Source organism: Crinia signifera, chromosome 4 (genome assembly GCF_055691185.1).
Source record: "Crinia signifera chromosome 4, ASM5569118v1, whole genome shotgun sequence".
Classification (NCBI taxonomy): domain Eukaryota; kingdom Metazoa; phylum Chordata; class Amphibia; order Anura; family Myobatrachidae; genus Crinia; species Crinia signifera.
In genome coordinates, this window is record NC_139220.1 from 172587684 (window position 1) to 172601897 (window position 14214).

The window sequence follows — 14214 nt, forward strand, 5'->3', positions numbered from 1 at the left end:
AACTGTAAAGGCATCTGTAGATGTTTAGCAAACTCTAATCCGGTCTTCTTGTTTTTGAGGCTCACCAATGGTTTACATCTTGTGGTGAACCCTCTATATTCAGTCTTGTGTTTCTACATATACACCTGATGAACCCTCTATATTCAGTCTTGTGTCTCTATAATATACACCTACTGTACCTCCTGGAGTGTTCTTGATCTGGCCAACTATTGTGAATGGGTTTTTCTTCACCAGGGAAATAATTCTTCTGTCATCCACCACTTTTGTTTTCTGTGGTCTTCCGGGTCTTTTGGTGTTGCTGAGCTCTCCGGTGCGGTCTTTCTTTTTAAGAATGTTCATAACAGTTGATTTGGCCACACCTAATGTTTTTGCTATCTCTCTGATGGGTTTGTTTTAATTTTTCAGCCTATGATGGTTTTCTTCACTGATAGTGACAGCCCTCATATTGAGTCAACAGCAACAGATTCCAAATACAAATGCCACACCTGAAATCAACTCGAGACCTTTTACCTGCTTAATTGATGATAAAATAACCAGGGAATAGCCCACACCTGTCCATGAATTTTGAGTCCATTGTCCCATTACTTTTGGACCCTTAAAATGTAGGAGGCACATATATATAAACCGTTGTAATACCTACACCATTCACCTGAATAATTTTTTTTTTGGGGGGGGAGAGCCGGCTGAGGTCCTGAAAAATAAATAACCGATTAGAGCTGCATTCTGGGCTAATTGGATAACACCAGCTGGGGTAAATTACCCTGGATGATTGATTTGTGAAGTTTCTCTAGACACAGATACAGAACTACACTCAAAGAAACTATGGGGGTTATTCTAGTTCACTCTTTCTGACAAATTCCTTCTTAGATGGACAAAACCATGTGCACTGCAGGTGGGGCAGATGTTACTTGTGCAGAGAGAATTAGATTATATAAAGCAGCCAGTATTTACTCTGCACATAAACAAAATAACTCACCCAAATCTAATTCTCTCTGCACATTTTACATCTGCCCCCCTGCAGTGCACATGGTTATGTCCATCTAAGAAGGATTTTGTCAGAAAGAGTGAACTAGAATAAGGCCCTATGCTTCCATGTGTGGGAGATTTTTTTGTTGGAGAACAGTGATTCGTAAGGTCATTTTAAACTGGTACACATTTAACACTTTGAGTGTCAAAATTGCTGTGAGAGATCCTCAAAATATCTGCTAAAAATGGCACTCACAGCGACTGTTCTTTTTTTGGGTACAATATTTCACTAAACTTCAATTAATTGGCTTGGCTGTTATTTTAAATTTATTTATACTAAACGAACAGTCGCTATGTCCAATACTGTCATTTTTAATGAATATCTTAAAGCTCTCTCACAGCAATGTTGGCATTCAAAGGGTTAAACATCCTTTTAAATTCACATAAATGGGTTCAATCCTGAAGATCATAGTGTTTTAGCATGCGCTAATGGAAAAACTGGCTTCGTATATCAGGTTGTGTAGTTCCACAGCAGCTGTAGGGATATATGTTGCCTACACATGATACACGGACTCTATATTAGAATGTAATTTCCTGTTCGTTTGAAGCATATATGTGCAGAATTTGATTCCAGTGTTTTTCTAGTAGAACAGTTCTAGATCTAAGAAGCTTCAATTGCTCTATTTATGAAATGTGTTATTTCGGGTGTGCTATGATGCTCCGACAGTCGGGGTCCCCAACCATCAGTATATCGACATTGAAATCCTGACTGCCGGTACTCTGAAAGGGGGCCGAGCGCATCGCTGGTGGCTCGCTGTGCTCACTACAGGCTCTATTCTCCCTCTATGGGCAGTCATGGACCCCCACGAGGGAGAATAGCCCCTCTCAATTGGGATCCTGTCTGTCTGAAATTTAACAGTCAGGATTCCGATGTTGGTATAATGACCGTCGAAATCCCGATTGTTGGAGCATCATCCATTCTACATGCAGCAGAGAAAGGTGACTTTCTTCAATAGATCTGCAATATGCATGCTTGTGCGCTCATATTGCAGCCCAACATGATCACAGTCTTTATATTTAGGGCAGTATTCAATGAGAAAAGTTCTCTGTGTTTTATGGAGAATTTGTGCTTTGTTCGCCTTGGACGGAGCATTTTGCTCTCCAAAAGCGAGCAACCCTATTCAATGTGAAATATTCTCCGTCTTTCTAAGTGATTTTCTCCGTCTCTCTCTGTCTCTCTCCGTGTAGCAATTCTCTATCTTTTGATGGAGATCTGGAATGTGAACTTTTAAACTAAAAGTTTTTTTTTTTTAATTTTGGTGTCAAAAAATCAGTTTTTTTTTTTTGTGAAGGGACATGTTATTTTTATTCTTATAGCACATGAATATATATTTAATTTAAAAAAAAATATTTTTTTTAATTTTTTTTTTTTTTTTTTACACAGTGCAGCCAGCAGGGGGCAGGAGCGCTCGAGCCGCTCATTAGATATTCATATATTCACTGCACCCGATCGTTAATATGCACGATCGGGTGCAGGGAATACTGGGTCCCCCGCTGGCTATAGGGGGGGGCAGCCTGTGCTGCCTGGGTCCAGGGGAGCCCCCCTACCCTCCACATTCCTCTGGAGCAGCCAGGGAGACTTTAATCTCTCTGGCTGCTTCCGTCCCCCGGCTCCCTGAAAGCTCCCTGCCGTGGACGCTCGTCCGCTGCAGGGGTTAAGACTCGCCGCGAGTGGCGGCGAGCATCAGCCACATTGAATAGTGGGAGTAGGAGGCTCCGGAACACGGAGAATCTACACTAAAACACGGAGAGTGCATGGAGAGCGAAATAAAACGCTCTCCATGCACGGAGAACTTTCACATTGAATACTGCCCTCAGAGACCATTTCCAGTTCAACTGTCTTCTGCTCATGTTTCTCCCTTCGCTAAACGCAGTGGTTTATTGTTATGGATGTTCTTAGAAAAGAGGAATCACAGTCTCTTATATGTATTACATTCTTGTAATAGTCTGAGCACAGAGCAGTCTTGGTAATTTAGCCACAGTCATTTTTGAAAGGCTAAAGTCAGCTGGTGCTACATTAAATGAAACATCACCACTTTAATAACTTGCATCCTTTTAATTGACAGGGACCCTATAGTATTTCTGACAAACACTTCAATGTAGTCTCCACAAAGAGCTTTAATATATCTGTCTCCCATTAGTAGTCATCTGATTTAGGTATTTTGCGATATGAGAAATTTTGATTGATCCTACTCGATTTGTGAGCTCACAATTCAATCCACCATCAAAATATATTAAACTTACAATGCTGAAAACAAAGTATTTGCTGTGGGACAAAATCTGGTTTCTACGTGACTTCACGTAACTTGAACTGAGCTACAAAGGTTGGGGTTCCCCTCAACGTACCCAGTGCAGTGACTGTGACTGCAGAACAAAACCCATCTGCATGAAAATGTCATGCAGATGTATGGCATGCAATTCAACTTTTTTCAAACCTTTCTTTAGATACCAGCACCTTGAGAATATTTTTCATCAACCAGTTGTGTTCATAAACTGCTAAAATGTCATGAGAAGCAGGAACCTTGTTGGCAGAAGTATCCATAACTATGTCCTGGTCAGAAAGGAATCCCTTTTTACCTTACACATTGGAGTCACAGACAACCAGTTGATTCTCTCAGTTAATTCAATTCAAGCAAATAGCCTGACTTCTACAAAGAAGTTATACAATTTCTATTACAGTGCTGTGTACTTCTTCAAATACTCTAGATTTGATAGCAGCATCCTAGAATACCAGGGTAATCTAGTTAAATGCTCATCACAGGGACACTAGAAGAGGGGGGTGCAGGTTTTTGGACTAGTGGAAAACACGTAACTCTTAGATGTTTCAGTCAATCAAAGTACCATTTTTTTTAAATAGTAGAAACATCTGGCACGTTCGCAAAACACACTGATCGCCAAATTACTCGCCGATCTACGTGTTTTTGTCGGAAAAGTGATGAAGCTAGAACGAATAATGTTCATTGGATAATATTTCATATTTTTAACACGCTTGATTGCAGCAGTAATATAGGCTATTGTTGAACATTGTCTATATTTGTCACATTACTATGACAAATAATGTATAGATGTGTTTCTCTAACTACGTTGTGTCCGGTCAGTAATCCCGGTCTGTCACCTCTAGGTGGCACTCTGATTTTGTGTTTGCTGCAGGATAAGCCATTCATTTTTGCATTTGCTCTCAAGCCTAAACCATGAGATTGTGAAAAGTTGTCAAACCTCTAACAACGGCTGTAAATGAAATGTAAGAGACTGTGATAGCACATCTTATTCATTTAAATGCAGGCAGTACACGCAGATGAAAGCTTGTAGTGTTCAAATATCAATTTGAGAATACACAGCTGTTGAAATTTGGATGCATAGAGAAGAGTGCTGATGAGTGAATGTCATATTCCCATGTGAAGTGCTTGATGGCTGGTTCATAACTTAGTGGACAAAGTGTATGTACAAATATATTATGGGGCAGATGTATTAAGCCTTTACAAGAGATAAATGCAAGGGTGATAAGGGGAGATAAATGTCTAGCCAATCAGCTCCTTACTGACTTTTTTCAAACACAGCCTGCAACATGGCAGTTAGCAGGTGATTGGCTGGACGTTTATCACTCTTTATCACCCTTGCATTTATCTCTTGTTAAGGCTTAATACATCTGCCCCTATGTGTTTAGTGAGAGTGAAGAGTAATCACAAGATTGCCTTACTCCTCTTTTCATTATTTTATTCCCCTGTTCTGCTTGGCGTCTCGCTTTGTCAGAATAGTCTGTGAACCCTTGTAATTCTATCCATTGGTCCTGCATTTGAATGATTGATAAGTAGGCCAAGTACATGTAAATGAAATGCATACATCTGCAGTCAGAGTTCTAGCCTCCTTGTGACTCTCCAGGCCTGAAGTGTGTATCCCTTGCTTACAGCAGTAAAACCACCTGCACATTTGGCAGAAACCACACTGCTAAGAAGGAGTTCCTTGTGTTTTCTTCTTATAGGCAGAATGCCCGCAACCAGTGATAGACTAGCCACTAGTCTTCTAGCATTTTAATGGGATCGGATGTTTCCCAAAATGAATTGCTGCGAACAGAGATGACATGTTTTTATTTTTGCAATGAACACTTTCAATTGTTTACTGCTGCTAGGGCTTGCTGGAAATTGTAGTTTAAAGGTGCATACACCCTCTACAATGTATTTGACCAATATTGTTCATTTTAGCCCTTCTGAACAATATTGGGCAAAATATCGTTCAGTGTGCATTCTACGAACGATGATGTGCGTACCTGCGGGTTCTTCATCAAAGTTGTTCGTCTACTGTGCAGCCAGCTCAATTTGGATATCTTTAAAAAAAAAAAAAAAAGCCTATACACTGTACCTAGATCGTTCGTCATTTGTCAAATCATATCCTTAACAAGACAAGCACATGATTTCATGTACATTGTAATGTCCGCTAGCCATAAGCTAATTCAGCAAGTTTGTAAATGATATTTACTTCAGGATCTGTGTAGTCCCAGATGTGGTTGAGGCATTCTGCCTATAAGAGTTCATAGGTGAAATTGTCATCTAAATGTTAAGTGCCTATGGGGCGTGTTTTTCTATGTTTGGTTTCTCTGACATGCAGCAGGGACCACTGGAATCTAACATTTCTGTATATAATAATGATGACAGTAATAAAATCACAGATAGCAGGTGACAAGCATTGTAAATAGATGTGTTCTCCCAGAGCGGATGGTTACCTGTAGTATGTGTACATTGTGAAAATAAACTTATATAGAATATTTTTTCAATATAATAAGGTGGCTGCTATTTTGTATTTGTTGTAGTTTTACCACAGACATTGGGGGAAATATATCAAACCTTGGCGAACAATAAAGTACCAACCAATCCGCTTCTTTCACTACAGGACAGGACCGGGTTGGTTTGTACATTGGGGTCTGTTTACTAAGAGGAGAACATTGGGGAAAGGCAGCAACAATCCCTGTGAATACTGTTTCTCAGTATCAACTAAAGGAATTTTCTCTGTCTGCAGACTACTAGTGCTAACATCATGCTATAAGTTGGTGCTCATGTATGGCAGGGCTATGTGTCCCAGGTGTTACTTAGTGGAGAGTTCACTTATTGTTGGGTTTCTTCCTGAGCGATGATACCGGTTGAATATTCCTTATCCGAAATGCTTGGGACCACAAGGGATTTTTACGTTTTTTGGAATTTTTATTTTTTTACATACTTACCCGGTCCCCCTGGTGTCCTCTGTGGCTTTCAGCACCTTCTTCAGCAGTCCCAGGGGTGCAGGCGTGAGTTTGACATCACCGCACCCGCGCATTGCACTCCTGGAACCGTTGAAGAAGATCCCAAAGGCTGCCATGGACATCGGGGGACTTGGTAAGTATGAAAAAAGGGGCAGGGGGAAAAAATCCGAAATATTCTTTAAAAAAAATAAACACGGTTTTTGGAATATTTCGGATAAGAGATCTCTGGATACCGGAGACTCTACCTGTATTATCACATGTAGCTGCGGATATCTGCTGCTTGTTATTTACAGGTAAATTAGTATTTAACCCTTTGGATTTTTAAGACCCAAGTACATGATTTAGAATTTTTTTTGCATTAAAGTGTGGTTGTCACTATCTTGACTATTCCCCCAAGGCATAGCATTACTTGATGCTCTGGAGATTTTCACTAAGTGATTTTGTCTAAAGGCTGGAGGATCGGCCTAAGAAATCGGGTGAAATAGGACTAAATTGCGTAGTGTATGACATCCGATTTGATCCGATGTGTGGTCCCATGCAGATAGGACTCTGAGCTCGGACAGTCTGCACATAAGATAAATCTTGAGTGTGGGCGGATACAAAAATTTCTGGAGGAGGCTGTAGGGTTTCCTAAATGCGCTATTCTCCCTACAACTGACTTACGACCCACTCCCCATACTCTTCCTTGACTTTCGTAACTGGACCCTAGGACCTAATAAAAAAAGAATCTTACCATTAATTACCTTGATACTAGTTTTGGCTAAAAATTGATCCTAACTCACTGGATCCATAGGACAGCCCCCTCATTGACGGAACTGAAAAAAATCCCTCCTTAATATATTATTTTTTGAACGCCAGGCTGCCGTGTGTGATATTGAAAAAGGCGTGGCACGCTTTTATGCCAAATAGGATATTATATACAAACCTTAGACATTACTGTACAGACAGCCATACAGAAGATCTTTGAGAACACGACTTGGTTTCTGTTACGCCAGATTGGCTCGTCCTGAACAGAACTAATGGATCCATTGAAAGTACTGACTGCCCACGTCTTCCCTGTCAACCATAAAAGCTCCCCCTGAAGTATCCATTCCTCACCTAGACCCAAGACTACGGACCTTAGATGCTGTTAGTCTGTTGATGACTGGTCTCCCCTGTATGTCAGCCTTACCCCTCCCCGTCTTACCCCTCCCCCCTTCTTACCCTTCCCCCCATTATGAAGTTGTCAGTTTGTATTTGAGACATTGCAGTGTCTATGTTGAGATTATAGAATAAGCTATACTGATGTCCCATAAAAACACAAGTTATAAGATATGATCTTCATCCCACTGTTCTTCATAAATACACTGATAGACAAATAACCGTTCCTGTAGTGGGACGATTTACCCTTAAGGCAGAGGTTCCCAAACTTTTTTGAATCACGGCACCCTAGAGTATCAGAATATTTTTCAGGGCACCCCTAGGCCAAAGTTTGTTACCAAGAATATATTTTTTTTTAAATGAAATAAGTTGTGCTTAAATGTCATCCTTAGGTCCAGTTATGTGGTGAGGAACAGGATTCACTTCTGTTTCCCCACATATTTTATAATTGGAAGCCCCAAGCACTGATTTTGCCTGTTTCATTGGCCATAAATAATTTGAATTGGTTCTGGACCACCAACCTGAGGCACTCCTGCAAGTGCTCCGAGGCACCCCAGGGAGCCTAGGCGCACATTTTGGGAACCACTGCCTTAAGGAATGGCTGGATTAATGACTCGCCTGACTCTGGGACTGGTTCGGCTCTTTGACCCTCCTGGTCTGATTTGGCGCCTATGCAACAACCTTGATACCATGAGATTGCTTACAAGTTGATTGTATTAATGTTGTTGTAACAAAAACAAACACTTGTGATGTCTTCTTTGCAATGTTTATTTTATTAATTAATAAATTAAATAAATTAATAAAAATGTGTTTAAAAAAAAAAGATGTGCAGCCTCCATGCTGCAGAGTGAGATCAGGGGAGCGGGGCCCTAGAGCAGTGTGCAGGGACCAGAAAGCAGGGTCTGGGGTAGAGGCACAGGGGCGGGGACCAAAAAGCAGGGTCTGGGGTAGTGGCAGATGGCGAGCTGTGGGTGAATAGAAAAAAATCAGATTCAAAAGACTCGGCAGGTGCTGAGAGCTCAGCCAATCAGTGGCCGGCCAGTCTTATTAATAGTATTTTTTTTTTCCCACCGCTTGCTGTCTGATGCTACCCCGGACCCGGCTCTCCGGCTGCTACTTCGCCCCCTGCCTGCAACTCCCCGAGTTACATGTGATAAATCACATCTGATTTATAACATGACATGTAAAAATTATTTGCACATCAAGTGCCAAATCCTATTGAGCTCTCCTGGGGAGCTCAGGGGAAGTCGGGCCTTGAGTAACGACAGTCTATGATCTAGTCAAAATTGCCTTGCCTGCTCTGTCAATCTATGCCAGACAATATTGACTAAGTTGGTGAAAAACTGGGAGATTTTGGCTAACTTTCTAGGAGATTTTGACTTTCTAGTCAAAATCTCCTTCCAAAATCTCACCGTGTGTACACCATTTAACTGGTAATGTCCTGTTATCCGATAACTCTGGACAGACTTCAGAGAACTTGTGTCCATGCTTATGCAGGTCAGAGATGTTTTGGTGGCACATAGAGGAGCAACCTCGTGTTACAGGTGGTTGTAATGTTTTGTCTCATCTGTAAAAAAGGCACATTGTTTTGTAACTATTTTACTGCATTATACTCTGCAGTTGACTGTTTTGGCATGTATGTTAGGTATATAAAACATGCACTGATTCCAGAAAAAGGTCATATATAGGGCCAGATTCTCTAAGCTTCAAAAGTGAAAAAAACTGAGTGAGATAAACAGCCAGCCAATCAGCTCCTGTCTGACATTTTTCAAACACAGTCTGTGACATGGCAGGTAGGAGCTGATTGGCTGGCTGTTTATCACTCTCTAGTTTATCACTTTTGAAGCTTAGAGAATCTAGCCCATAATCTCTATTATAGACATAGTAGTAAGGATAGCTGAATTGGTGTAGACAAGTATATACTAATTCCTGTTTCATTTTCACAGACATGCACTTATTTGGGCATTATCCAGCTCATGATGACTTCTATCTAGTGGTCTGTAACATCTGCAGTCAGGTAGTGAAGCCACAAGTATTCCAATCACATTGTGGTAAGTAATTCCGTTGTGCGTTTCATTGCAGCAGTTTGATCTTGTAGATATATTTCTAAATACAGAAGTAACTGAGATGATATGCAACATTATTTACCAGTTCCAACATATTTAACAAATATATTTAATTCCAGTGATATAATTTTTGGTTATGAATGGCCGTAAAAAATGGCAGGGGTGCTGCCGTTATGGCACCAATCTCTCCTGTTTGAGTTACATCATTGTATGTGTTTATTTTTACCCTTTCTTGGTAAATGGGGAACTTACAAAATCTCATGTGTGCAAAAATCTCCACCCCTTGCATCTGGCATGGAACTCTTACAATTTTTTTTTTTTTTTAAGAGCTGTTGTTCCAAGTAGTTCCTAGTAGAGAATACTATTTGTATTGTGTTAAGAAGGATTTGTGCTGAAGTTATTTAGTGTAATATGTGGTTTATTAGTGTGCTGTTTCTATTAAAGTTGTATGACTAATCATCTTGTTCCAATACAAGTCAGCAGTAGTGTATGATTTCTGTATGGCATTGATGTGTTTGAATAATAAGCATACACTCTTAACGGCATTATGGGCCCCTGGGAAAAGCAGTGCAGTACATACACATACTGTATATATACCTATGTACACACACACACACACACACACATATATAGTAGTGCAGGCAGGCAGGCACTCAATTTTAGTAGTTATGCAGGTGCATGGTCCATATAGGTATAATAGTCGACACACTCACCCAATCTCCGGAGCAGACCAAGCAGGAAATGACCAGCACTCAAATGAAGGTGAAGAAAGTAGAAATTGTATTCACAATGTAAGCATGTTATACAGACATTGCAACAGCTGACCCAACAGCCGTTTCAACCAGGGGGTCCTGGTTTTCATCAGGGGCCTATATATATATATATATATATATATATAGATATAGATATATATATAGATCTATATATATCTATATATATATATATATATATATATATATATATATATATAATCTCTATATATATATATCTATAGATATATATATATCTATAGATATATATATATATATAGATATATATATATATAGATATATATATATATATATATCTATATATATATATGTGTGTCTGTATATTATACACTAGTAAGCCCACTCAAGTAAATGCTTTGAAAACTAGTCCGCTACCTTGTGGTTGCCTCTGTTTGTGCATGTGTGAGAGAGAAAAATGTAGAGGCCCAACTTAATGGGGAAGGGGCGTGTACACATAATAGGACCAATAACACTGTATCGCCCATTGCACATTATGCCACAACCGTAATGCCCATTTATACATTATGCCACATAATGTATAATATCACATTATGCTGCACACTATAATGTCCCTTACACATTTTACCACAATCTGTGACGTATGGGATGGGTGTACTTGTGACCAAAGAGCAGATGCCCCACTGCCAACATACAGGTGCAGGCAGCAGGAAGGAGAGGACGGCACTTGGAGATATGGTGTCTGTCCTTGGCCCCTGTGAGAACTGCAATGCATTTGGGGTGTCCTGGTGCAGCTGGGGGATCCACTGCTCTCCTGTTCTCAGCAACTTTTACAGAGAGTGGGTTTGGGGGGGGGGGGGGCAGTGTTGGGCAGGAGAGACATATGGTTGACAGGGATTTCCCTACAGGTGGGTGACACCCAGTGAGCAATGGCAACATGAAATCTCTCTGCTTTGGTAGCCTGGTGCCTGAACCCTCATGCTGGTGTGCATGAATTCTGAAACTACAACACAGTTATACAATGGTCTAGCCTGACCTGTAGCCCCCTCACCTAGTTAGCCTGGCTCTGGGTTGGTCAATGAGGCGAGGAGTCCGGACAAATTTAAAACCAACCCACCTGTTGGAAAGTAACCCCCCTCCCCCCCCCTCCTATCCCAATCCATACACTTACTTTAGCTGGAAGAACTTGTAGGCTCCACACAATCATGGAGCTCACAAGAATGGTCAGAGAGCCCGTGGGGAGGAAAGGGATCAGTAATAGTTATGTGGTATAGGAAGGAAGGAGGCAGAGCCTCAGGGAGAAGTGGATAGGGAAAGGTTACCAGAGGGAAGGAGTAGAGCCTTGAATAAAATAGGAAGGGCCTCAGTACGGCTAGGAAGTGTAGCGCAGTGCTCTCTAAAAACAACTGCAGAATCAGGTGAGAGCGGAGTGTTAGCAGTGCCTCTCCTATCCTCCATCCTCAGAGTGCAGCATCCTTAATGCTAAAGCCGCTGCTCCCTTCCGCCGCCAGAGACATCTGTAGGACCCAAGTTCAGGCCGAAGAGCTGTGCTTTATGCTGCCACTTGTGTTAAAGGTGCAGCTGGCAGCCACAGCGCACTACGCAGTGGCTGTTGTTTGCCTCCTGGGCAGGTGTTTTTAGCTGGTCCATGGTCCGACCCTTCCTGGACCAGCTAAAAACACCTGCCCAGGAGGCAAACAACAGTGCGGGACTGTGCACATACACGGTGGAAGGTAAAAAACAATCCTCTTATTCATTTATTTTTCCATACAGGTCGCATTATGTCTAATAAATTGTTTCTTTGTTTGTAAAACCAGTCCATTTGGTTCATAGTACATCTTTCTACAGTATACTCAGCGCTGCCATTTCTATATTATTCTTGCCTTGTTAAAATCAGTATTAGCCTATTATTGGTGCATTGACTGTACTGCTTTTTTTTTTTTTTTTTTTTTTTTTATAAATGAGGAACATTTTTATTATTTAACTGCTTGTTTAGTTACTGGGCTGTGTGACCCACAGTGTGCATAGTTACACTCTCACTGCAGGGGTGCCGGACAGTTTCCCGACAGTCGGGATCCTGACAGTCAAAACCCTGACATTTGGGGACCCGACGGCCACGGGCTATTCTCCCTTTTGGGGGTCCACGACCCCCATAGAGGGAGAATAGAATAGGTGGCGAGTGCAGCGAGCCACTGTACCTGCAGCGCGGTGAGCGCAGCGAGCCCGCAAGGGGCTTTGTTGCGCTCGCCCCGCTGTCTAAGTCCGGCCAGTCGGGATCCCGACATCGGGCCAATGATTGTTGGGATCCCGACAGTCGGGACCATATACCACACCTCACTGCAGGCTGGCCATTTGATTTAACCTAAAACAAGGGACAGGGGGAAGAGGAGGATTAATCGCACAGTTAAAATTATTTTATTCAAATTGAGAATTCAATTGAGAATGTGTGAGACCCCTTAAAAAATTAGGTTATCTAGATATATTTATTGTCACGGTAAGGGTGTGCTACCACTGGACACTTGTTGGAGGCTAAAGAAATTGTACAGGCAAAGGGCGAGATGTATTAAAATACATCGCCGCCCTTCGCGCCCCCCCCCCCGCCGCCGCGATGCCAGCGCATATGTACTAACATATGCGGCTGGCATCGTGGTGCGGTGACGGAGCCCCCCCGCGATACCTGTACTCTGGTGTGCGGGGGGGTCTCCGTCACCTCCCTGCTGCCTGGCTCTCCCCTCACGCCGGGGACAGCTAAGCAGGGTGTCCCCGGCGCCTCCTCCTCCCCCCTGCAGCCGGAAGGATGTCCGGCTGCTTCACTAGGGGGAGGAGGGGTTTACCTTCCAGGGTACAGGAGGAGCCTTCAGGAAGGTAAGTCAGAGGGGGGGTCGGCAAGGCGGCGGGTGGCGAAAAGAAGCCCATACCTTCTATTGGGTATCGCCACCCAAAGGTGGCGATACCCTTCAATGCTGTATCATTTTTAATACATTGGAAAATGCGGTAAAACCGGGGTTTTAACGTATTTTCGTTTGATACATTTCGCCCAAAAGGAGTATCTCTATGTGGTGCACCAGGTGAATTCTAATACTAAAATATAACCTTTTTATTAGATCATTTGTAAAAACAGTAGCGAAATAAAAGACAAGATACATACATATAAAAACATTTAACATAATAAAAAGGATATCACTATCCTCACAACGTGGGGCCCCACTATTCCAGTACTTGTAGTTCAAATTTCACTATAATGGTGATTGTGTAGTATTTTGAAACTGTTTCAATTTACTTCTATCGAGCGAGATTGCAGTTAATGCACAGTGATCCCACATAGTTGTCATAACTGAAATATGGAATAAGAGTTGATTTAACCCCACAGTGTGTGCAAACTGTTATCTTCTGGCTGGCATATTTTAGCCTCACTGGGTGCATACATTGTCATTGTCACTGCTGGTTTTTTGGGGAACATTTTGTTATAAATAAATAAACTAGATGTGCAGTTACTGTAAATGCTGTCTGTAAACCCATCTATGCAAAGTACTACTACTGTACATTGGCTGGCATTGATCCCCACTGTGTGCATACTTCTGTAACTTAACACTATCCCTAATGTAGTGTCATTGCTGTCTGTACCCCATCTGTATATATGGTACTGGGACTGCTGACCCGTACCTCATCTGTTAATCTACTCTGTATCCCACAGTTTATTATTATAAAAAATAATAATAATTAAAGTAAAAAAATAATAAAAGAAACAAAATTATTATTTTTTTCTCTGTCTACATCCGCACTGTGTTAATACTGTACTGGGACTGCTGTCCGTACCCCATCTGATAATACAGTATTGGGACGGCTGGGTGAAATGTAATAGGATGAGAGAATCAGAAATTGAGAGAGATCCAGTTTTTTTTAAAGCGGCAATCATTTATACTTCAAAATCAAACTGGTTTTGCAGTGTAAATGATTGACTCTTTAAAAAACTGGAGATTTCTTACCAAATCTCTCAATTTCTGATCCTCTCATCCTATTACAT

At 41.6% G+C, this 14214-nt stretch overlaps 1 protein-coding gene across 2 annotated transcripts in view; it reads left to right on the forward strand.

Moving 5' to 3' along the window:
• ATXN7L1 (ataxin 7 like 1) overlaps positions 1-14214 on the forward strand; it is a 118305-nt gene that overhangs the window by 19892 nt on the left and 84199 nt on the right. For both annotated transcript variants that reach the window (XM_083182988.1, XM_083182987.1), the window contains exon 3: positions 9343-9447. In XM_083182988.1, the coding sequence (XP_083039114.1) occupies positions 9343-9447 (105 nt within the window). The remainder of the gene's footprint in view (positions 1-9342; positions 9448-14214) is intronic.